This window comes from Chiloscyllium punctatum, chromosome 37 (assembly GCF_047496795.1).
Source record: "Chiloscyllium punctatum isolate Juve2018m chromosome 37, sChiPun1.3, whole genome shotgun sequence".
Lineage (NCBI taxonomy): Eukaryota > Metazoa > Chordata > Chondrichthyes > Orectolobiformes > Hemiscylliidae > Chiloscyllium > Chiloscyllium punctatum.
Window position 1 is genome coordinate 59,239,946 of NC_092775.1, and position 26,441 is coordinate 59,266,386.

General features: G+C 42.1%; 1 protein-coding gene across 1 annotated transcript in view; it reads right to left on the bottom strand.

Moving 5' to 3' along the window:
- Nucleotides 1-1,651: 1,651 nt before the first annotated feature.
- Nucleotides 1,652-26,441, bottom strand: part of slc35c2 (solute carrier family 35 member C2) — a 40,670-nt gene continuing 15,880 nt past the window's right edge. The window contains exons 5-9 of the mRNA XM_072556899.1: nucleotides 19,087-19,255; nucleotides 9,593-9,676; nucleotides 8,392-8,567; nucleotides 7,053-7,182; nucleotides 1,652-3,687 (exon numbers count right to left, since the gene is read on the bottom strand). Of these exons, the coding sequence (XP_072413000.1) occupies nucleotides 3,560-3,687; nucleotides 7,053-7,182; nucleotides 8,392-8,567; nucleotides 9,593-9,676; nucleotides 19,087-19,255 (687 nt within the window). The 3' untranslated portion in view covers nucleotides 1,652-3,559. The remainder of the gene's footprint in view (nucleotides 3,688-7,052; nucleotides 7,183-8,391; nucleotides 8,568-9,592; nucleotides 9,677-19,086; nucleotides 19,256-26,441) is intronic.

Here is a 26,441-nt window from a genome sequence, read left to right on the forward strand (position 1 = left end):
GTTGTCCCCCTGTACAAGGAGGGTAGTGGGGATATTCCAGGTAACTACAGACCAGTGAGCCTGACATCAGTGGTGGGAAAGTTGCTGGAGAAGGTACTGAGGGATAAAATCTATTTATATTTGGAAAAGAATGGCCTTATCAGTGATAGGCAACATGGTTTTGTTCGGAGAAAGATCCTGCCTTATCAACTTAGCGTTCTTTGAAGAAGTGACCAGGTTGATAGATGAAGGAAGTGCTATAGAAATAATATACGTGGACTTTAGTAAAGCGTTTGATAAGGTTCCCCATAGTAACTAATGGAGAAGGTGAAGTCACATGGCGTGCAGGGTGTTCTAGCTAGGTGGATAAAGAACTGGTTGAGCTACAGAAGACAAAGAGTAGTAGTTGAAGAGAGTTTCTCGAAATGGAGAAAGGTAACCAGTGGTGTTCCACAGGGATCAGTGCTGGGGCTGCTGTTGCTTGTGATATACATAAATGATCTGGAAGAGGGCACTGTTGGTCTGACCAGTAAGTTTGCAGATGACACGAAGATTGGTGGAGTAGCAGAAAGCAGAGGGGACTTGTCAAAGAATACAGGAGAATATAGATAGACTGGATAGCTGGGCGGAGAAGTAGCGGATGGAGTTCGATCCAGGCAAGTGTGAGGTGATGCATTTTGGGAAGTCAAATTCTAGAGCCAACTATACTGTAAAAAGAAAAGCCTCAGATACAGTTGATGAGCAGAGCTATCTGGGAGTTCAGGTCTATTGTACCCTGAAGGTGGCTGCGCAGGTAGATAGAGTGGTCAAGGGGCATGTGGTATGCTTGTCTTCATCAGATGGGGTATTGAGTATAAGAGCTGGCAAGTCATGCTAAAATTGTACAAGACTTTGGTTTGGCCTCATTGAGAATACTGTGCACAGTTCTGTTCACCACATTATCAAAAGGATGTGGATGCTTTGGAGAGGGTGCAGAGAAGGTTTACAAGGATGTTGCCTGGTATGGAAGGTGCTAGCTATGAAGAGAGGTTGAGTAGGTTAGGATTGTTTTCATTAGAAACAAGGAGATTGGAGGGGTTGAGGTCTAAAAAGCCATGAAGGATATGGACAGGGTGGATAGAGATAAGCTTTTTCCCCAGGGTGAGGGATTCAATAACGAGAAATCATGCGTTCAAGGTGAGAGGTGAAAAGTTTAAGGGGGATACACGTGGAAAATACTTTACACAGAGGGTGGTAGGTGCCCATAACACATTGCCAGCAGAGGTGGTAGAGGCAGGCACAGTAGATTCATTTAAGGTGTGTCTGGACAGATACATGAGGAGGTGGGAAGCAGAAGGATACAGATGCTTAGGAATTGGGCAATAGGTTAAGACAGTAGATTTGGATTGGCTCAGGCTTGGAGTGCTGAAGGGCTTGTTCCTGGGCTGAACATTTTCTTTGTTCTTTGTTTAACAAATAAACGGCTGCTGTTGGATGCAAGCTGTGTTAATGGGAGGTAACAGATGATGGCTCAATGCTTCCCCATTGGAGGAAAATAGAAGCAATGTCTACAGTACTTGCTCACTGCTGTATGGAACTCTGCAGCAAATAAATACACTCCCATTTCTGAGGTGAAACATGATGCATTTAAAATGTACATAGAGCCCAGCTGTTATTAAAATCACTCATGATTTAATAAGTAAAATATTTCACAGTTTTTAAAAAAAAGTTTAATTTCCTTAAATATCCAGATTATCAATGCTCAGAGAGAAAGAGGGTGAGAGAGCACAGAGGGAGTATGCGATGAAGGAAGGAAGGGAGGGGAATACGAAATGGTGGAAGAGATACACAAGAGAAAGGTGGGGGTGAAGAAAAGAAGGATATAGAAGGAGTGGAGGGAGACAGAGGTAGAAGAACAGGAAAAACTGAGACACTAACAATTTAGGTGGAGCCTAAATTGTCAGATGAAGAGAGTTTGCATCGTGGGATAAAGATAACTCAGAATTAAAAGCTCATAATATAAGCACTTCTCCAGGTACCCCTGTATTAATTGTTCAATTTCCTACATTCAAATCCCCAGTAAAGGATGATCTTTGTAACATCAGCTTTGCTCAAATGTACGGATATAGTTTTAGTTGGCCACTTGTTTGTAACCATTCTATGATTCTATTGGAGGTAGGGGTTAGAAATCAGCCAGAAATCATTATATGGGAAGAAACCAATGGCACAGAAATGGGTAGTAGATTTTTCAGACAGAGTTTGAACGCGCAAGATTTAAAATGCAAACATTCAAGCTTAGTTGTGTACCATGAACACACTGGTCAGGTAATAGTGAAACCTCAAGTCAAGTATCACAATGCACGTGGAGATTATTCAATGTCTTGAGGGAATAAATGAGTTGTAGAACCAAAGGGTCAAACATGGAAGAAAGAATCTGGTGTAGATTGCATTACTTTTATGCACAGGATATGGAATATATGGCATGGAACTTCAAGGAGGCACATGTTGAAAAATGTAAGGGAGAACTGGCCACATAATTGAGAAAGTGGACATTCAAGTAGATGACTGCAGTCCCTTTCCTAGCCATGCATTTTTCCTTGTGTCATTGAAGAAGTTTTACTGCAGTGTTTAAATACAAAGGAGGGAGATATAGAGCCATGAGTACTTCATTCATATTTTAAAACGTTAACTGTAAATTTTATCAGTTTTTTTGGTTTGTAATCAGTTCGAACATACCTAGACTTCATGTCTATTATCCCACAATAAACAATGTACTGGATACAGTGGTCACCTTAGAGTGCTTTTTCTTTGCCAAATGTTTCTGAACAGAACACACTCTGGATTTCCAGTTCATTTTCTTCACATAAAGGTTGCATGTTACGTAAGAAAACTTAGAGTATCACTAGGTCAATCAAATGCGCTCAAAATAAATTAAACTTGAGTTCTATTAACTCCATTGATTCTTGGCTACAAACATAAAATAAAGAACAGATTTTTTATAGTAGTATGATTTCTTTCCACAAATAAATCACAGTGGCATTTTGCTGTTTTCTTGCAGGTATGTACATTTCAATTAAAATCAGCATTGCTATCAAATGTATTGAGGACATTGGTATTGGCAGACTACAGAATAAAAATAAAATCAGAAGCAATACTTTACTTTGTTGCCCAATACATTTGCAAAAACCCTTGATTTAGCAGTTCAAAATGCTCCCACGAATATTGCATAACCAACAGCATTTTCTCCCAAAGTTGCTCAAAATATTTTCTCTCCAATAACAACCTGTAGCTGGAGGGTCCATATCCAATTGTGAGCCAGTGGGTGTTTTATTTTAAACCACAGTTCAAATCATCATAGACAAATTTCACAACTCCTAGTGACAGTATAGAAATGTATCCAATGGTTCGATATCTTAATCCTTACACTTGGTCAGAAGGACAACTCCATTCTTAAAGCAATAGGCGTCAATCTAATTAATTCCAATCATGGACTGGAACACAGACGTGACGATTAAAGCATAATACAGATACACCTTTGCACAGCAAATGTAAGTCATGTGAAGCAGAACCTTGAGATTCTATATAGAACAGACACAATGAGTCATTGATATATGACATCCTCTTCATCACTGTCCTCATTTGCTTGTCCATTCTTGAGCAGTAGCTCCATACCAACCTCTGTCATTGTCATATCATGGATTTTATTCGTCATTTTGTCTTTCGAGGCATCTGAAAGGGAGATAGCCAACAATAGAAAGGCAGTCAGCATGTCCATGAAACTCTGAATGAGCAATGAAATTATCAACAAGTATCTGCCATGAAGTTATAACACGTATTTCACTGGTTAGCTTTGGCTTCTGCAATATTACTTTGTATGTACTCAAAACATAAAACTGTCAGATCTTTCAGTCAGTATGACTGCAAATACTGCATATATTTGAGGAATTCCAAGTACAAATCTATATATCCAATGAAATAACTCTCATTTTTAAAAGATTTGCAATAAATCACTGAGAATGAATGAGGTGATGAAATTGCCCATGTTTCGTAATATCAAGATTTTTTTAAAAAGCATTCACTCGTGGGGCGAAGGTGTTAATGGCTGACTAGCATTTATTACCCTAGCTGTGCTTGAGATTGTGGTAGCGAACTGAATTCTTGAACTACTGCAGTCCACGTTTTGTAGGTGAACCCACAATGCCCAAAGGGAGAGAATTCCAGGATTTTGACCCAGTGACATTGAAGGAATGACAATATATTTCCAACTCTGCATGATAAGTAGCTTGGAGGGGAACTTACAGGTGTGGTGTTCTCATGTATCTGTTGCCCTTGTATTCTAGATGGAAGTTATTGTGGGTTTTGGATGGTACTGTGTAAGGATCTTTCGTGAATTGCTTCAGTGCATCTTCTAGACATTGCACACTGCTGTTACTGAGCGGCATTGGTGGAGAGAGTGGATGTTTAGGGATGTGATGTCGGTCCTGGATGGTGACAAGCTGGAGTGTTCCTGATGCTGCACCCATCCAGGCAAGTGGGGAATGTTGAGTCCAAGTGAGTTTCTGGTCAATGATAACCCTAGGATGTTGCTAATGGGAAATTCTGTGATGGCAACACCAATGAATGTCAAGGGACCTGGTTAGATTGTCTTGTATTGGAGATGGTCATTGTGTGGTGTGAATGTTACTTGTCCTGATTCTGTAAGTGAGAATAGCTCAAGAAAATTTAATGGCACTAACATGAACCTGCACTAGCATAAATAAACTTGAAAACTGTTAACTTAAATAAGTACATCTAGTTTGGCTGAATTCAAGCAGAATCCATTAAACTGGTGGACCTTGAGCTCATGATAAAGCCAGACATTGAAGAAATATTTGAGGAAAATAAGAACATATGTAGAGAGGACACTCAACCCCTTAATCAGATCACAACAATTCTGTAACTCAACTACATTTATCTAGCTTTGCTCTACATCTCTTGGTACTCTCTTAACAATAATCAGACTTGAAAAGTCCAACCCTAATTTCCACAACTTTTTGTTTCCCAGTTTCACTGCTCAATAGGCCCCGTACAAAAGTATCTCCTCCTGTTAGTGATTCCTCCGCCAGGGGAAAATGCTCATCAGTAACTACTCAATCAACTTCCTTTAATATTTTATGGCTGATTTGATTGTGGCCTCAATTCTGCCTACCCTGATGACTTAAAAAGTGAAGCAAAGGTTAAGATTTGTCTACCCACACCTTGAAAAGATTCACTGCCTTTTGATGAAAGGAGTTCCAAAGAGTCTCAAACTTCAGAGAAAAAAAATTATCCATAAGATCACCCCTCATTCTTCTACCATTACGCCTTACACTGGAAATCAACCCCCGTTATTTAGCATAACAGTTAAAGATTTTTTTTTAAAGTATGCAGAATTCCCCAATTAGACCCAATTTGATAGAAAATATAGACCAGGTTTCTGTACTTATCAAAATTACTATTTATTACAAATAAATAGAATTTAACCACAAATAAACAATTATAAACAGGTGACATATAACTACTAGCTAAAACTCTAACCAACTTATAAACTCCACCTCTGGACACACACACACAGATAAAAAAAAAACATGGGTGCTAGGGTGGAGGGAAAGACTGGGAAGGCAGTTCAATGATTCTTTCTCCATTCTGCAAAAATGAAGATCAGAACAGCTACTTTTTGAAAGCCGTCCAATTATTTTCACTTGTTGACAAGAGGCACAGAGTGACTGGTGTCGAGAGTGTGCTGCTGGAAAAGTACAGGTCAGGCAGCATCCGACGAACAGGAAAAATCGACGTTTTTGGGCAAAAGCCCTTCATCAGGAATGAGGCTGGGAGCCTTGTGGGTGGAGAGATAAATGGGAGGGTGTGGGGCTGGGGGGGGGAAGGTAGCTGAGAGTGCAATAGGTAGATGGAGGTGGGGGTAAAGATAGGTTGGAGGGGAGGATGGAGCAGAGAGGTGGGAAGGAGGATGGACGGATGGGACAGGTCATGAAGGTGGTGCTGAGCTGGAAGGTTGGAACTGGGGTAAGGTGGTGGGGGAGGGGGAATGAGGAAACTGGTGAAATCCATATTGATGCCGTGGGGTTGGAGGGTCCTAAGGCGGAAGTTGAGGGACTGGATCACACTTATAAAAGGTCTTTGACTTATCATTTAAAAGTCACTGCTTATAGTGATTGGAAAGATGAAATAAAATGACTATCTTCAGGCTTCAGATGTTTTTTACTGCAACAGAAAAAGACAGCTCTGGGCTTTGTGGAGATCTGACTGCTTCAACCAAACATTCAACACTTCCAAGTCATTAGTCCACAAGACCACAAGGCAAACAAGTGGAAGTCCATTCAGCCCATCAAGTCTGCTCCATCATTCAATCATAGTTGATATGTTTCTCAACCCCATTCTCCTGCCTTCTCCCTCAACTCTTGTTCCCTTTATCAATCAAGAACCTATCTCTGTCTTAAATACTCTCAACGACTTGGCCTTCACATCCCTCTGTGGCAACGACTTCCACAGATTAACTACCCTCTGGCTGAAGAAATTCCTCTTCATCTCAGTTCTGCATGGTGGTCCACTCGGAGGCTTTGGATGCTAGTTTCTCCTACTAGTGAAAACATCTTCTCCACGTCCACTCTATCCAGGCTCTCAGTGTTCCGTAAGTTTCAATGAGATCACCCCTCAATTTCCTAAACTACATCAGCACAAACCCAGAGTCCTCAACTGCTCTTTGTATGATAAGTCCTTATCCCTGGGATCATTCTTGGAAACGTCCTCTGCACCCCCTCCAACACTAGCACATCGTTCCTTAGATATGAGGTCCAAAGCTGCTCATAATACACCAAATATGGTCTGAACGGAGCCTTAAAGAGCCTCAGCAGTACATGCTTACTCTTATATTATAGCCCTCTTGCGTTTGAATTCCTAACCACGAAATTAAACTGCATGTTAACATTAAGAGTGTCCTGATCTAGGACTCCCAAGTCTCTTTGTGCTTCAGATTTTCGAAGACTTTCCCTTTCAGTTGGCAGTTAGGAATTCAAATGCAATGTCAGCAATCATTTCAAAAAGAAAAGCAACTTTACCTTCTGAATAAATGACCTTAAGTGCAACATGGAGAGAGATTCCAGAGAGACACATTGCAAATCCCAACCAGTTTAATGTGCTCAGCTGATCACCCAACAAATGGCTGGCAAGGACTAGCGTGCACACTTCCTGCAAGAGAAGCAGAAAGGTCCAATGGAATCTATTTCAACAAGTTTGTTCCCATCCAGTGAATCATGATAGAATCGCTGCAGCGTGGAAGCAGGCCATTCGGCCCAACAAATCCACACCAATTGTTGGAAGAGCATCTTACCAGACCCAGCTCCATACCCCACCCCTGTAACCCTGCATTCCCCAGGGCTAATCCACATAGGGGCTGCACCTCCCGGGATACTATGGGCAATTTAGCATGGCCAATCCACCTAACTTGCACACCTTTGGATTAGAGGAGGAAATTGGAGCACCTAGAGGGAATTCGTGCAGACACAGGTAGAACATACAAACTCCACACAGATGCCTGAGGTTGCAATCAAACCCAGGTCCCCGGTGCTGAGGCAGCAGTGCTAGCCATTGAGCCATTGTTCTGTCTTAATCAGTGCAGATAAAGCACTGTCCAAAATACATTTGAGCTCTTTTTTGTCACCACATTACACTGGTTCAGTGGATTATCTTCCTTGAATTTAATTTTCTTCAAATGCAGAACAATTTTCATTAACAAATAGGATACTTAAGAACAATATGATGATGGAATATCTAAACATTAGTAAGGTAAAAGTGCAAAATGGTGGGCTTATTCTTCAGCAGAAGAAAATACAAAAACAAGAAATAAAAACAGAAAGTGCTGGATAAACTCAGTAAGTCTGGTAGCATGTATTTTTTCCACAAAAACAAGAAAGTCTATTGAGCTCAATTATTGTGATCTAGTCTGCTCTGCAACATATTCTCAGCTGGCATAAAGCCCAGTTGTATAATGCTTAGTAAGGTGGGAAGGATTAGAACATCCAATTCCATTGTATTTGGAAATTGGTCAAATAAAGCTCATTTTTAAAAAAGAAATTCAAAACATTTTAAAGACAGAGGTTTAAAAATGACAGGTCCCACCAACCTAACATTCTCTTTCATATTTAAATCAAAAGCAGAGTTAAAGTAAAAATTGGGTTTATAGTCTATGTGTCACTATGATAAACCACATTGAGAATTTCAAGCCATTCCTACAACAATGGGCCAATACAAACACTGATAATCCAGTAGGCATTGTTAGGAAGGCATGTTGCTATTTCAGATTTCCAGCACCTATATTTCCTTTTGCTTTTATCATCTGAACAAACACCATGAGTGCAACAATGTTATGTTGAAAGGTACAGCACCAAAATGACTCACCTTAAAAATGCCTGCTACAGATAGGGTCAAGCTGGAGGTTTTAGAAACCAATAAAAATTCAGAGAAGCCCAAGCCAAATGCCAAAACTCCCCCTGTAGCCATTACAAAGACCATATACAGCAACGTTGATGTCTCCTGAAAACGAAACAGTTTCTCCGATGCAGACAGACTTAGTCCTTGAGAAAGGGGAAAACATAACATTAGTAGTCCACAGAAGACTGGTTAGGTAATAAATGAGGAGAGAGTGAGGATTGCAGATGCTGGAGATCAGAGTCGAAAAATATGGTGCTGGAAAAGGCAGCACCCAAGGAACAGGAGATTTGACATTTTGGGCAGAAACCTTCCATCAGGAATGTGATGAAGTAATTTCACCACAGCCTTTGGATTTTGCTGCAAACACAATGTACAGCACAGAAAAAAAGGCGAGTTAACTCAACTGAAACAAAAACAGAAATTGTTGGAAACCTCAGCAGGTTGGGCAGCATCTATGGAGAGAACAACAAAGTCAATGTTTTGCATCCAGTGATTCTTGTTAGGTTCTGAAGGGGGTTCACTGGACCCAAAATGGACTCTGCTTTCTCCTCACAGATGCTGCCAGTTTCTCCAGCAATTTCTGCTTTTGTTTCAGATTTCCAGCATCTGCACTTCCTTGTTTCTCTTCAGTGAGTTCAATTATTAGTTTTACTCCATTGAACCTCCTCCCACCCATACTCACCCAACCTTATCTGCATAACCTTCCAATCCTTTCTCCCTCGATTACCTATCTAGTTTTCCTTCATTCTATCAAGTTTAATAACCTAAAATACCATTTGCTCTAGCCAGTTTCATATTCTAACCACTGTTTGGATTAAGCAATCTTTCCTGAATTCTCTACTGGATGTGTTGATGACAATCTTATACTTGTGTCTTCCAGTTTTATTCTCCAGTGTACATGTCCATCCTATCAAATTCTTCCATCATTTTAAAGACCTCTGAACAGCCCCAGCTGCCCAAGGTTTCTTAAGAAATATAGCCTCTCCATTCTAATACCATCCTTGTCTTATCTTTTTCCATCCTCTCCAGTGCCTTTTTGTCCTTTTAGAATGAGTTCAAAAGATAGTCAAGGGTCACGGAGGGCAGGCAGGAAAGTGTAGTTAAGGCCACAATCAGAGCAGCCATGATCTGGCACTGGCCATTATTTTAACAAAACAACCAAACATACCTTCATTGATTAGGAACAATGGGAAAAGGCCTATGAACATCAGCGGCTGGAGATGGTACATGGTGTCAATGGGATTCTGTAAACCTGAGCAAGACAGATCCAAATTTAGCATTTTATTAATTCCCGACATGCCTTAGAAAATTAAGTAGAGAAACTTGATTTCAATTTAAAAATAAATTTGTTCACGCTATTGATTTGATTGTTGCCAAAATACACAAAAATAGGAAGGACAATAAACGGCATATATCACTGGCAATAATCAAAACTACAAAATATTCAGGATACGTAGTGCCATCATGAGATTTGAAACCTTTTCAAATTAAAAAAAAGAGAAAACCAAACAAGAGTTTGCACATCTCTCCGTATCAAGAATACATAAAGTGTACCTTGATAATTCTGGATTGTACAGCACAGGAAAGAATACATTCGGCAGCTTTGGCAACCACAATACGTGCTCAGACCATGAATAAATATCAAGATTCTGGAGTTAGATGTAATCAAAACAGGACATGGGGTTCAAAAACCTGGGTCAGAACACTTGGACAATAATCACTGAGTGTTATTTTTGACAAGATGTATGTACTTTTGGGCCAGATTTACATAGAGTTCTGTTGACTCTGGAGGCCTTTAAAAATAGTAGATCAGAGCTACATTCAGCGTTTTGCCCCCCTTTTTACCAACAGTGGGAAACCAAAAATCAGCAGGGTCAATTGAAATCACTGCTGAGTTCAAACAAACAGACGTTTACAGATTCCAAGGGTCTTAAGCTGCAGTGTGGGAGTCACAAATGATGGAGGAGGCATAAATTTTATTTAATGAAAAACATATGAACAAGGAACATGTGTAAGCCACTCAGCCTTCAGGTCTGCTGTGCCATTCAGTAAGAGCATGCCGACCTGATTTTAACCTCAACTCTGCATTCCTGCATACCCCCCCCCCCCCCCCCCCCCCCCGATAAGGTCATTCATTTAGTAACCAAGAAATTATCTACCTCGGCCTTAAAAATATTTAAAGTTTTTGCATCCACTGCCTTTTGAGGAAGTTCCAAAAGAGTATTAGTCTTCGGAGAAAATTATTTCTGCCACAACTGGGTGGCCCTTTGTTTTTAAACAATGACTTCAAGAGCTAGACCCCTTCAACAGGAGGAAGCATCCTCTCCACACCCACCTGGTCAAGTCCCCTTCGGATCTTCTATATTTCGATTAAATCACCTACGACTCTCCCCAGCGCTACAGGATACAGGCCCAACCTGTCTAGCCTTTCTTTGTAAGGCAATCAGCTTATTTCGGGTACTAGTCTCTTAAACCCCTGATAAGTCATCTAATATAGTTTGGGGGAAAAAAAATAATCTTTTCTTACATTTCAATAAACTTCATGGTTGACATTCCCCAAGGGCTCTTACTACAACTGAGATTATGAATGCTTGACGGAGTTTCAAAATCTCCAAAATCACCTATTTCAGCAATTTTGATTCACAGTTTTAAAAATCCATTCAAGGATTCAATATAGTTTGCAAATAGAAGTTGCTTTGTTTTTACTGACTACTCAATGAGATTTAGGTTGCCTTTCATAAAAGAGTTTATTTTTACATGAATGTGTACGAGAGGTTTCATATATTGTCAAGCTTTTTCGTTTCTACATGGTTCCGGAGTTCTACCTGTAGTGGATATGCCCCAAATAGTAAGGACATTGGGTGACTGCTAAGGAAGTGCACTGAGACTACAAAGGAGCAAGGTTAATGATGGAGAAAGTGGGGGAGGGGGAATAATCAAGTGTATAGGGTCTCATTACCTTTTGTACAACTGGACTGAAGGATGGGCTGAAGTATCAGAGCTGAGGCAATCCTCATAATCAGCCCACCTATGGCCACAATTCCTTGAAGACCTGCACCTTACCCTCCCCAATACCACTAGTATCAAAATGTGTGTGCAAGAGCTGTTTCCAGAGGCAAATCTGCGGCCTCAGGAGATTTCCCAACTCGTTACTTTTAGCTCCAGGGCGTGAATCCAACCTTTAGTAACATTCTGATGGCTCAATTTCTATCCATGTCATAGAGTCATAGAGATGTACAGCGTGGAAACAGATCCTTCAGTCCAACCAGTCCAGGCCGACCAGATATCCCAACCCAAATCTAGTCCCACCTGCCAGCAGCCGGCCCATATCCCTCCAAACCCTTCCTATTCAAATACCCATTCAAATGCCCCTTAAATGTTGCAATTGTACCAGCCTCTACCACATCATCTGGCAGCTCATTCCATACACGTACCACCCTCTGCGTGAAAAAGTTGCCCCTTAAGTCTCTTTTATATCTTTCTCCTCTCACTCTAAACCTATGCCCTCTAGTTCTGGACTCACCGACCCCAGGGAAAAGACTTTGCCTATTTACCCTATCCATGCCCCTCATAATTTTGTAAACCGCTATAAGGTCACTCCTCATCCTCTGACGCTCCAGGGAAAACAGACCCAGCCTGTTCAGCCTCTCCCTGTAGCTCAGATCCTCCAACCCTGGCAACATCCTTGTAAATCTTTTCTGAACCCTTTCAAGTTTCACAACATCTTTCCGATAGGAAGAAGACCAGAATTGCATGCAATATTCCAAAAGTGGCCTAACCAATGTCCTATACAGCTGCAACATGACCTCCCAACCCTGACCAATAAAGGAAAGCATACTAAACACCTTCTTCACTATCCTATCTACCTGCGACTCCACTTTCAAGGAGCTATGGACCTGCACTCCAAGGTCTCTTTGTTTAGCAACACTCCCGAGGACCTTACCATTAAGTGTATAAGTCCTGCTAAGATTTGCTTTCCCAAAATGCAGCACCTCGCAGTTATCTGAATTAAACTCCATCGGCCACTTCTCAGCCCATTGGCGCATCTGGTCAAGATCCAGTTGTAATCTGAGATAACCCTCTTCGCTATCCTCTACACCTCCAATTTTGACGCCATCTGCAAACTTACTAACTTGTACCTCTTATGCTCGCATCCAAATTATTTATGTAAATGACAAAAAGTAGAGGACCCAGTACCGAAACTTGTGGCACTCCACTAATCACAGGCCTCCAGTCTGAAAAATAACCCTCCACCACCACCCTCTGTCTTCTACCTTTGAACTAGTTCTGTATCCAAATGGCTAGTTCTCCCTGTGAGATTCCCTGAGATCTAACCTTGCTAATCAGTCTCCCACGGGGAACCTTGTCAAACACCTGACTGCAGTCCACATAGATCAAATCTTTCGTTCTGTCCTCATCAATCCTCTTTGTTACTTCTTCAAAAAACTCAATCAAGTTTGTGAGACATGATTCCCCACGCACAAAGCCATGTTGATTATCCTGAATCAGTCCTTGCCTTTCCAAATACATGTACATTCTGTCCCTCAGGATTCCCTCCAACAACTTGCCCACCACCGAGGTCAGGCTCACCGGTCTATAGTTCCCTGGCTTTTCTTTACTGCCCTTCTTAAACAGTGGCACCACGTTTGACAACCTCCAGTCTTCCAGCACCTCACCTGTGACTATCGATGATACAAATATCTCAGCAAAAGGCCCAGCAATCCCTTCTCTAGCTTCCCACAGAGTTCTCGGGTACACCTGATCAGGTCCTGGGGATTTATCCACCTTTAACCATTTCAAGACATCCAGCACTTCCTCCTCTGTAATCTGGACATTTTGCAAGATGTCACCATCTAGTTCCCTACAGTCTATATCTTCCATATCCTTTTCCACAGTAAATACTGATGCAAAATACTCATTTAGTATCTCCCCCATTTTCTGTGGCTCCACACAAAGGCTGCCTTGCTGATCTTTGAGAGGCCCTATTCTCTCCCTAGTTACCCTTTTGTCCTTAATGTATTGTAAAAACTCTTTGGATTCTCCTTAATTCTATTTGCCAAAGCTATCTCATGTCCCATTTTTGCCCTCCTGATTTCCCTCTTAAGTATACTCCTACTTCCTTTATACTCTAAGGATTCACTCAATCTATCCTGTCTATACCTGACATATGCTTCCTTCTTTTTTCTTAACCAAACCCTCAATTTCTTTAGTCATCCAGCATTCCCAATACCTACCAGCCTTTCCTTTCACCCTAACAGGAATATACTTTCTCTGGATTCTCGTTATCTCATTTCTGAAGGCTTCCCATTTTTCAGCCGTCCCTTTACTTGGAACATTTGCCTCCAATCAGCTTTTGAACATTCTTGCCTAATATCGTCAAAATTGGCCTTTCTCCAATTTAGAACTTTACCTTTTAGAAATGGTCTATCCTTTTCCATCACTATTTTAAATCAAACAGAATTCTGGTCGCTGGCCCCAAAGTGCTCTCCCACTGACATCTCAGTCACCTGCCCTGCCTTATTTCCCAAGAGTAGGTCAAGTTTTGCACCTTCTCCAGTAGGTACATCCACACAGTCAGAAAATTGTCTTGAACATACTTAACAAATTCCACTCCATCTAAACCCTTAACACTATGGCAGTCTCAGTCTATGTTTGGAAAGTTAAAATCCCCTACCATGACCACCCTATTGTTCTTACAGATAACGGGGATCTCCTTACAAGTTTGTTTCTCAATTTTCCTCTGACTACTGGGGGGGTCTATAATACAATCCCAGTAAGGTGATCATTCCTTTCTTATTTCTCAGTCCCACCTAAATAACTTCCCCGGATGTATTTTCGGAATATCCTCCCTCAGTACAGTTGTAATGCTATCCCTTAACAAAAATGCCACTCCCCCTCCTCTCTTGCCTCCCTTTCTACCCTTCCTGTAGCATTTGTATCCTGGAACATTAAGCTGCCAGTCCTGCCCATTCCTGAGTAATGTTTCTGCAATTGCTATAATATCCCAGTCTTCCAGCACCTCCTATCCATGTGCTGAATTCATCTGCCTTCCCTGTTAGGCCCCTTGCATTGAAATAAATGCAGTTTAATTTATTAGTCCTACCTTGTCCCTGCCTGCCCAGACTGTTTGACTTGCTTCTGTTCTCAACTGTACCAGTCTCAGATTGATCTCTTTTGTCACTATCTCCCTGGGTATCACCAACGCCTCCCCCTCCCCCCTCCCTCTCGACCCTGCCCCCCCCCCCCCCCCCCCCCCACCACCACCACCACTTTACTAGTTTAAATCCTCCCGAGCAGCACTATCAAATTTCCCTGCCAGCATATTAGTCCCCTTCCAATTTCCATCCTTCTTGTACAGGTCACTTCAACCCCAAAAGAGATTCCAATGATCCAAAAATGCGAATCCATACACCATCTCCTCAGCCATGCATTCATCTGCTCTATCCTCCTGTTACTGCCCTCACTAGCTTGTAGCACCGGGAGTAATCCAGATATTACTACTCTCAAGGACCTCCTTTTTAAACTCCTGCCTAACTCTCTGCAATCTACCTTCAGAATCTCAACCTTTTCCCTTCCTATGTCATTGGTTCCAATATGCTATCCATGTATTATCCATCTTCCATCCACATACATCTCTGCCAGTTACACTCATATGGGGGGGCCAATCATGAGGGAAACGGAACCCCCATTACCAAACCATCATCTCCCAGACCATACAGAACCTCATCACCTCAGGAGATCTCCCACCCACAGCTTCCAACCTCATAGTCCGGGAACCCCGCACTGCCCGGTTCTACCTCCTTCCCAAGATCCACAAGCCTGACCACCCTGGCCGACCCATTGTCTCAGCATGCTCCTGCCCCACTGAACTCATCTCTACCTACCTCGACACTGTCCTATCCCCCCTAGTCCAGGAACTCCCCACATACATTCGAGACACTACCCACGCCCTCCACCTCCTCCAAGACTTCCGTTTCCCTGGCCCCCAACGCCTCATCTTCACCGTGGATATCTAATCCCTCTACAGCTCCATCCACCAATACCAGGGCATTCAAGCTCTCCGTTTTTTTCTCTCCAGACGTCCCCAACAGCACCCTTCTACCGACACTCTCATTCGTTTGGCTGAACTGGTCCTCACCCTTAACAATTTCTCCTTTGAATCCTCCCACTTCCTCCAGACCAAAGGGGTAGCCATGGGCACACGTATGGGCCCCAGCTATGCCTATCTCTTTGTTGGCTACGTAGAGCAGTTGATCTTCCGTAATTACACCGGCACCACTCCCCACCTCTTCCTCCGCCACATTGATGACTGCATTGGCGCCACCTCGTGCTCCCGCGAGGAGGTTGAGCAATTCATCAACTTCACCAACACATTCCACCCTGACCTTAAATTTACCTGGACCATCTCTGACACCTCCCTCCCCTTCCTGGACCTCTCCATCTCCATTAATGATGACCGACTTGACACTGACATTTTTTACAAACCCATCGACTCCCACAGCTACCTGGATTACACCTCTTCCCACCCCATCTCTTGCAAAAATGCCATCCCGTATTCCCAATTTCTCCGCCTCCGCCGTATCTGCTCCCAGGAGGACCAGTTCCACCACAGAACACACCAAATGACCTCCTTCTTTACAGACCGCAATTTCCCTTCCCACGTGGTTAAAGATGCCCTCCAACACATCTCGTCCACATCACGCACCTCTGCCCTCAGACACACCCCTCCAACCGTAACAAGGAAAGAACACCCCTGGTGCTCACCTTCTACCCCACCAACCTTCACATAAACCAAATCATCCACCAACATTTCCGCCACCTCCAAAAAGACCCCACCACCAGGGATATATTTCCCTCCCCACCCCTTTCCACCTTCCGCAAAGACCGTTCCCTCAGTGACTACCTGGTCAGGTCCACACCCCCCTACGACCGACCCTCCCATTCTGGCACCTTCCCCTGCCACCGCAGTAACTGTAAAACCTGCGGCCACACCTCCTCCCTCACCTCCATCCAAGGCCCTAAAGGAGCCTTCCACATCCAAAGTTTTACTTGCACATACACCAATATCATTTATTGTATCCGTTGCTCCCGATGCGGTCTCCTCTACATTGGGGAGACTGGGCGCCTCCTAGCAGAGCGCTTTAGGGAACATCTCCGGGACACCCGCACCAATCAACCACACCGCCCTGTGGCCCAACATTTCAACTCCCCCTCCCACTCTGCCGAGGACATGGAGATCCTGGGCCTCCTTCGCCGCCGCTCCCTCACCGCCAGACGCCTGGAGGAAGAACGCCTCATCTTCCGCCCTGGAACACTTCAACCCCAGAGCATCAATGTGGACTTCAACAGTTTCCTCATTTCCCCTTCCCCCACCTCACCCTTGTTCCAAACTTCCAGCTCAGCACTGTCCCCATGACTTGTCCGGACTTGTCCTACCTGCCTATCTCCTTTTCCATCTATCCACTCCACCCTCTCCTCCCTGACCTATCACCTTCATCTCCTCCCCCACTCACCCATTGTACTCTATGCTACTTTCTCCCCACCCCCACCCTCTTCTAGCTTATCTCTCCACACTTCAGGCTCACTGCCTTTATTCCTGATTCTGGCTTTTGCCAGAAACGTTGATTTCGCTGCTCGTTGGATGCTGCCTGAACTGCTGTGCTCTTCCAGCACCTCTAATCCAGATAAATTAGGAAGTCACATACAGGGTATAGAGGAAATGATTGCTCTTTTTTTCCCTTTGCAAGATTGTTTTACTGTACCTAATATACTGGAATAGGCATTAAAGAATAGAATTTACATTATAATTACATAAAGCTCTGGTTTGATCCCACTTAAAAGACAGTCTTCCATTCTGGCTCACTGTCCCCTGGGTAAAATACACAAGACATTCCGTAGGATGATGCCAGGGTCAAAAGGATTACATTACGAGGACAAAGTCAGTATATCTTTAGATATAGATGAGTTAAAGAAGACCTAATTGAGAGTTTTGAGATGATCAAAAAGTTAATAAAGTGGAGAGAGACTTCCCCACTCTAGGTGTGGATTCAGAACTAGGCAGCAGAATCTTACCCAGAATCTTAAACTTAGAGGGAGACTACCCGAAGGTAATGTCAGGAAACTTCCCTTCACCTAAAAACAGCAGAAATTTGACATTCCCTCTTCAAACAGCTTTTAAGGTTGGGGTCAACTGAACATTTAAAGCCAGAGATTGTTAGACTTACGTTAGGCACATGTTTAGAGGGTTACAGAACCAAGATCAGTAAACAGATGAATGGAGTTACAATGCAAAATCAGCTTTATCTAATGGAGTTATAAAAGTGGTTTTAATGGGATTCTACTCCTGTATTTCTCCTTATCTGTCATTTTACAATTTTTGTATCATTACTTATTCACCCCGTAAATGCCAACTATGGATCAGTGGATAGCACTGCTACCTCTGAATTATAAGGTGCCGAAATGAAGTCTTGCTGCAGTGCTTATACACAAACATCTACGTTCCCAATCCAATGCAATATCAGGGGTGTGCTGCATTACTGGGGATGCCAATTCTCAGGTGGTTTGTTAATTAAGGCCACATCTGCCTGCTCAGTGCCTGCAAAAGATCTCTTGAAAAGGGAACAAGGGTATTAACCTCCCATGTTTATATTTAACTCTCAATCAATATCACAAAAGAATCTGGTTGCTATGCAATTTACAAAATGCCCTGCAGTAACTCACCAAGGCACCTTTAACAGCATCTTCCAAACCCATGACCTCTATCATCTTGAAGGACAAGGGAAGCAGATACATGGAAGCATCATCAGTCACAAGTGCCCTCCAAGCCACTCACCGTCCTGACCTGGAACTATACTATACTGTTGCTGGGTCAAACTCCTGGAACTACCTCCTTAACAGCACTATGGGTGCCCCTACAACCAAACAACTACAGCAATTCAAGAAGGTGGCTCCCCACCAGCATTCCCTCGAATTTTCCTCCAAGCAGAGCAGGAAAATTGCTTTGAGATGTTTGGTTGCCATGAAAGGCACTATTTACATGCAAATCTTCCTTTCTTTTCAGTTCAGTTTTTGAGTATCTCTCTCAGTAGCTTACCCCTCCCTCAGCATTTCATGCAAATTAGTTCCCATGTTGAATATGGAACATGGCTGGCCTCCAAGAGGAGAAAGGCTTTGTATACAATTAGAATTAAATTCGAATCCCTACTGTGTGCAAACAGGCCCTTCGGCCCAACAAGTCCACACTAACCCTCCAAAGAATATCCGCCCCAAACGCATTCCCTACATTTATCCCTGACTCATGCAACTAACCTATACATCCCTGAACGTGATGGGCAACTTAGCATGACCAATTCACCTGACCTGCACATCTTTGGATTATAGGAGGAAACTGGAGCACCCGGAGGAAACCCACACAGACGAGGGGAGAATGTGCAAACTCCACACAGACAGTTGCCAGAGGCTGGAATCGAACCCGGGTCCCTGGCGCTGTGAGGCAGTAGTGTTAACCACTGTTCCAACGTGCCGCCCCAAAAAAGCAAAAGAAAAGCATGTGCACACAATATTAAACATTTTACAATGTTATACATAAAATCTGATCATGTAGGTCTCCAGCTAATGGTACTGTCCCACTTTAACAAGCTGTATTGTTGATATTGGCATTACCTAGGTCTGCCTTCTGGGTAAGGATCTGTGTCAGTGTCCATCGTATCCCTCCAAGGAAAGATGCAACTAACACTAGTATAAACCCTTTCATGTTAAACTGGGTTGACATGTATGTAAACATGAAGAGGCCGCCAGCTATTAACAAGATTACCATGATCAACCACGGCCTCTGGAAACAAAAACAACATAAGCAACAGATTACTATAAAATAATTATAAATCATCAAATACATCTCCACTCATTAAACGAGCAAGATTCCCATACAAGCACACACTGAATTAAAAGAAATAATCCTCATCAAACAAAGTTTTATTACTCTTCGTGCCCATTTTGTATGTTGGTCTTTGTAATGCTCAGCAGGTCTGAAGTGGGAAGACTTTAATCGATTCTTTCCAAGTCTATGAGCAAACTTAATAGCTGTTGCCTGCAGCTGAGAGTTCTAACTAAGTTATGAGGGAAAAGAAAAAAAAACATATCGGGCAAGTTGTTTTCAATTCATGTTTCCCAAATTTGCTTACAAAATATGCCCTGGATTCAACAAGGGGATAAGCAATATTGGATTTAATTTTGATTTGGAGATGCCGGTGTTGGACTGGGGTATACAAAGTTAAAAATCACAACACCAGGTTATAGTCCAACAGGTTTAATTGGAAGTACACTAGCTTTCGGAGCGACGCTCCTTCATCAGGTGATTGTCCTTCATCAGGCCCTCCACAATCATCTGATGAAGGAGCGTTGCTCCGAAAGCTAGTGTACTTCCAATTAAACCTGTTGGACTATAACCTGGTGTTGTGTGATTTTTAACTTTGGATTTAATTTGTAATTTGGTTGTGCATGTAGTTTTATTATATAGTGATCATAACATGATTGAGTTCAAAGTATGGTTGGAAAGCAAAAAGCATGAATCAGTTTTACATTTAGGGAAGGCCGACTTTAACAAGATGAGACATAGATTCTCTATATTAACAGATTTGCCCTGTTTAATGGGTAAAACAACTGAAGGACAGTGGAGGATGTTTAAAGCAACATTTAACAATGCCAAACCAGTTTATACCCGAGGGAGAAATGCTCCACATGACAGAAGAAGCAGTAATGGACAACTAGAGAAATAAGAGACAGAATAAAACTAAAAGGGCTTACAAAAATGCAGAAAAAAAGCAAAGATCCTGCTGAATGGGAACGATACAAAGACCTGCAAAAAGCCACAAAGCAGCTGATAACAGCTACTTAACTGGATTATGAAAGGAAACTTGCCAGGGACTTCAAATCAATACGATTTTGGATTAGGAGCAATGTTTGTCCACTAAAGACTGAAAATGGGAATATTGTCAATGACTATGGGGAAATGGCAGACACACCTGAGCAGAAAAGGAGGAGAAGATTTACAAGGATGTTGCCAGGGTTGGAGGATCTGAGCTACAGGGAGAGGCTGAACAGGCTGGGGCTGTTTTCCCTGGAGCGCCGGAGGCTGAGGGGTGACCTTATAGAGGTTTATAAAATTATGAGGGACATGGATAGAATAAATAGACAAAGTATTTTCCCTGGGGTCGGGGAGTCCAGAACTAGAGGGCATAGGTTTAGGGGGAGAGGTGAAAGATATAAAAGAGACCTAAAGGGCAACTTTTTCACGCAGAGGGTGGTACGTGTATGGAATGAGCTGCCAGAGGATGTGGTGGAGGCTGGTACAATTGCTACATTTAAGAGGCATTTGGATGGGTATATGAATAGGAAGGGTTTGGAGGGATATGGGCTGGGTGCTGGCAGCTGGGACTAGATTGGATTGGGATATCTGGTCGACATGGACAGGTTGGACCGAAGGGTCTGTTTCCATGCTGTACATCTCTATGATTCTATGACTAAGCCCTGAAGAAATTATTAGTGGATTGTGAACATAAACTGAATAAAATTGTTGTAAGTAAAACATCATTAATGAAGAAATTATTAGAATTAAAGCGTGACTAATCCTAGGGACCTGACAGCTTCCATTCAAGAGTGTTAAAGGATTTAAGGGAGCACATCGTAGATGCGCTAACTACAATCTTTCTGAGTTCACTAGATACAGGAAACATCCCTCTCGATTGCAAACTGCACGTCACTCTGCTTTTAAAGAAGCGTGAAAGCGGAAAACCAGGGAATTACAGACCAGTTAGTCTAACATCAGTTGTGTGGTAATTGTTGGAGGTTATAATCAAGGACGGGGAGTAACTGAACAGATTGAAAATTTTCAATTAATTACAGAGAGCCAGCATGATTCATGATAGGTGTGTCACTGCATTATTTGAAGAGATAACTAAGGTAGTGGACAGGGGAATGTCTGCGGATGTTGTTTACATGGAATTCCATAAGGCAGTTGATAAAATCCCACATAAGAGATTGTTAACTAAGGTGGATGTCCATGAAATTGAAGGCAAATTACTGAAATGGCTGGGATTGTGACTGAATAGCAAGCTACAGGAAGTAGAGATAATGGGCAGGTATGCAAATTGACACAATGTGACCAATGATGTCCCTCATTGATCTGTGTTAGAGCCTCAATTATTCACAGTATTTATTAACAACTTAGTGGCATAAAAAGTCATATATCCAAATTTGCTGATGACACAAAGTTCAGCAGCATTGTAAACAGTGTGGATGATAGCATAAAATTACAAAGGGATATTGACAGGCTAAGAGAATGACAAAACTGGCAGATGGAGTTCAACGTAAGCAAGTGAGGTTATCCATTTTGGAGCAAAAAAAAAAGGATAGATCAGGGAACTTCTAGATGACACAAAGTTAAATTTAGTGGATGTCTAAGGAGGAGAAAGTGAGGACTGCAGATGCTGGAGATTGGAATTGAAGTGTATGGCACTAGAATAGCACAACCGGTCAGGCAGCAGCTGAAGAGCAGGAGAATCAACCTTTCAAGTATAAGCTTTTCATCAGGAAAATGTCCAAGGAGACTTCAGGGTTCAGGTGCATACGTCTTTAAAATGTCACAAAAAGGGGAAGAAAATAATCAAGGAATTGGAATGCTGACCTTTATGTTTACAGGGCTTGAGTACCAGGATGCAGAGGTTATGATGCAGTTACGCAAAACCCTGTTTAGACCCCATTTAGTGTATTGTGAGCAAATCAGGGCATCACACCTTAAGAAGAATATACTGACCTTTGAGGGTACACAATGTAGGTTTACAAGTATTACACCTGGATTTCAGGAGTTAAATTATGAAGGTTAAGGGGTGATCTGATCACAGTTTCAAGATATTAACAGGAAAAGACAGAGTAGATTAAGATAAACTATTCCCACTGGTCGGAGATTCTAGAACAAGGAGGTATAGTCTGAGAATTAAGGACAGACCGTCTGAAAAGATGGTAGATGTTTGGGACTCTTCTACAAATGGCAGGGGAAGCAGGATCAGTTGTTAATTTTAAATCTGAAAACTATAATTCTTTTCTTACCCAAAGTTATTAAGAGATGTGGACTGAAGGCAGCTATAAGGAATTCGGCCACAAATCAGCCATGATCTCATTAAATAGTGGAATAGACTCAAGAGTTGAATGGCCTAGTCCTATTTCTATGTTCCTAAGATCAAATGTTTACAAAGTTAAGGAAAGAAGCTGAGTAATAGTGAATTGAGTCCACCTGGAAGGTGAGTGTCTTTAAGTGAAAGAACTGCCTAAGAAACAACTTTTTGGTGTATTTCATAACTTGCTCTTTTATGAGCCTCACAAAAGGTCACTTTATCAAATGGAAAGGTCAGGTCCACTGGCATTTGGCACTGCAAACACAGTGCAATGTCCACCCACAGTAACAGCCAGTTAATGGTGAAGTAAAACAAACAGTTTTAACTGGCATCTTACGAACTGGCATTCTTGATAAAAATTATATGCTTAAAATATCGTAAGTTTACTGTATTATCACAATCTACACGATGTCTGAATAGCCAGTTGAGGATGAGAGTGAGAAGGCTTTCTGCCAGTAAGTTTTATTTGAGGGCAAGTTGCATTATTAGTTACGTGATTTATGCCGTAAATAATGTATAACAGTGATATGTATACCCCCTGCATTGAGTTTCTATTACACAGTGTGTGCTATTATATGGATCTCTTGATCAATCAGAATATTTGAACAATTCTTGATCCCATAGATGCCGGTTAATAAAACGTTTGCTGTACTGTCACATTCCCTATTATACCTTTATTTAGAGCTGCTCCTCTGATTTATTAAAATCCTGCACAACATTGCTGACCATCTTATGGAGCGACTGTGGTTTGAAATTTAACAAGTGATGTTGTTGAATAAAACAAGTATTTTAATAACATACAGCATTTCAAATGGGCGAGTTGGTTCAATTACTCCATTCCAGCATTTGTACACCATCCGGGTTTTCTCTCATTTTTCTTCATCTATTTCTATCTTCATGACCTTCTATTCCCTTCTTCCTCATATATTCATCCAGCTTCACCTTAAAGGCATTCACACTATCCCCTTCAACCAGTCCCAGTGTTAGCTAATTCCACATTCTCACCTTTCTTTGCTGAAGATGTTCTACTAAATTCCTTATTTGAATTTGTGGTCATTATCTTATATTGACAGCCCTTTCCAACAAAAGGAAACATTCACTTTAAAACTATGGAAGGTTTTTATAAAAACCTCTATCTGATCATCCTATCTTCAAAAAAAGAGGCACTGCTTCTCAGTCCTTTTGTGATACATAAACTAATACATTTTTGACACCATCCTTTTACATCTTCTCTGCATCTTCTCTAGTGCCTTTATATTCTTTTTATAGAATGGTGACAAACTGTACACAGTAAGTATGGTCCAAGTAAGATTCACAACAGGTTTACAATAACTTCTCTACTTCTCAATTCTTTCAATTTAGAAATTAATCTAAAGCTTTGCTTCTTCTTTTAAGAATGATCTTACTAACCTGCAACATAACTTTTAGCAGTTGGTGCAAATGTACTCTGAGATGCATTACTTGCAATTTAACACTACACAAAATATCTTTAAATACAAAGCACAAAAGGACAAGGAATGCTACTGTTAAGCCCAAAGAATCTCACCTGAATGATTTCTATAGCTTAAAACTTTTATGTTTTCATCATGTTGCTCTTCATTTAAAATTACACAATGTGAAAATAAGTATAATGTAGCCAATCACATTATAACATAGAACATTACAGTTCAATACAGGCCCTTCGGCCCTCTGTGTTGCACCGACCTGTGTAACAATCTGAAGCCCATCTATCCTACACTATTCCATTATCATCCATATGTTTATCCAATGACCATTTAAGTGCCCTTAAGGTTGGCAAGTCTACTACTGTTGCAGGCAGGGCATTCCACACCCTTACCACTCTCTGCGGAAAGAACCTACCTTTGACATCTGCCCTATATCTATCACCCACGAGAAAGGGAGGACTGGAGATCAGAGTCGAAAAGTGTGGTGCTGGAAAAGCACAGCCAGTCAGGCAGCATCAGAGGAACAGGAGGAACAGGAGCATAAACCCTTCATTATGAATGAGGCTGGGTGCAGGGAGGTGAAATGAGGAAACTGGTGAAATTCACATTGATCCCATGTTGTTGGAGGGTCCCAAGGAAGAAGATGAGGTTTTCTTGTAGGCACCTCCACCTTATCCCAGATCCAACCTTCCAGCTTGGCACCACCCTCCTGAACAGTCCTACCTGCCCATCTTCCTTCCCACCTGATCACCTCCTCCCCCACCTTCATCTACCTACCGCATTCCCAGCTACCTTCCCCACCCCCCTACCCTAACCAGCCCCACCCCCTCCCATTTATCTCTCAGCCCCCTTGGTCCACAAGCCTCATTCTTGATGAAGGTTTTATACTTGAAACGTCAATTCTCCAACTCCTCGGATGCTGCGTGAACAACTGTGCTTTTCCAGCACCACACTTTTCGACTACATCTATTATCCCCCGTGCTAGCTATCACCATCCGAGGAAAAAGGTCTCACTGTCCACCCTATCTAATGCTCTGATCATCTTGTATGTCTCTATTAAGTGACTTCTTAACCTCGCTAATGAAAACAGCCTCAAATCCCTCAGCCTTTCCTCATAAGACCTTCCCTTGAATCCTAGTATATCTCCTCTGTACCCTTTCCAATGCTTCTACATACTTTCTATAATGCAGCGACCAGAACTATATGCAATACTCCAAGTGCAGCTGCACCAGAGTTTTGTACAGCTGCAACATGACCTCATGGCTCTGAAACTCAATCCCTCTACCAATAAAAGTTAACACACCGTATGCCAGCTTAACAACCCAAGCAACCTGGATGGCAGCTCTCATGGATCTATGCACATGGACACTGAGATCTCTCTGCTCATCCACACTACCATTAGCCCAGTACTCTGTATTCCTGTTACTCCTTCCAAAGTGAATCACTTCACACTTTTCCATATTAAACTCCATTTGCCACCTCTCAGCCCAGCTCTACAGCTTATCTATGTCTCTCTGTAACCTGCAACAACTTTCCGCACTGTCCACAACTCCACCGACTTTAGTGACATCTGTGAATTTACTAACCCATCCTTCTACACCCTCATCCAGATAATTTATAAAAATGACAAACAGCAGTGGCCCCAAAGCTGATCCTTATAGTACACCACTAGTAACTGAACTCCAGGATGAATATTTCCCATCAACCACCACTCTCTGTCTTCTTACAGCTAGCCAATTTCTGATCCAAACTGCTAAATCACCATCAATCCCATGCCTTCTTATTTTCTGCAACAACCTACCATGGGGAACCTTGTCAAACACTTTACTGAAAACTCATCTACACTACATCAACTGCTTTACCCTCATCCACTTGTTTAGTCACCTTCTCAAGGAACTCAATAAGGTTTGTGAGGCACAACCTACCCTTCACAAAAGCGTATTGACTATCCCTAATCAAATTATTCCTATCTCTTATAATCCTTTCCAACACTTTACCCACAAACGAAGTAAGGCTCACTGGTCTAAAATTACCAGGGTTGTCTCGACTCCCCTTCTTGAACAAGGGGTCATTTGCTATCCTCCAGTCTTCTGGCACACTTCCTGGAGACAATGACAACATAATGATCAAAGCCAAAGGTTCTACAATCTCCTCCCTAGCTTCCCAGAGAATCCTAGGATAAATCCCATCCAGCCCAGGGGACATCTATTTTCATACTTTCCAAAATTGCTAACACCCTCTTATGAACCTCAATCCTGGCTCATCTAATAGCCTGTATCTCCTCAACAACATTATCTTTTTCCTGTGTGAATATGGTCGAAAAATATTCATTTATGGCCTCGCCTGTCTCTATCCATGCACAACTTCTCACTACTGTCTCTGACAGGCCCTACTCTTACCCGAG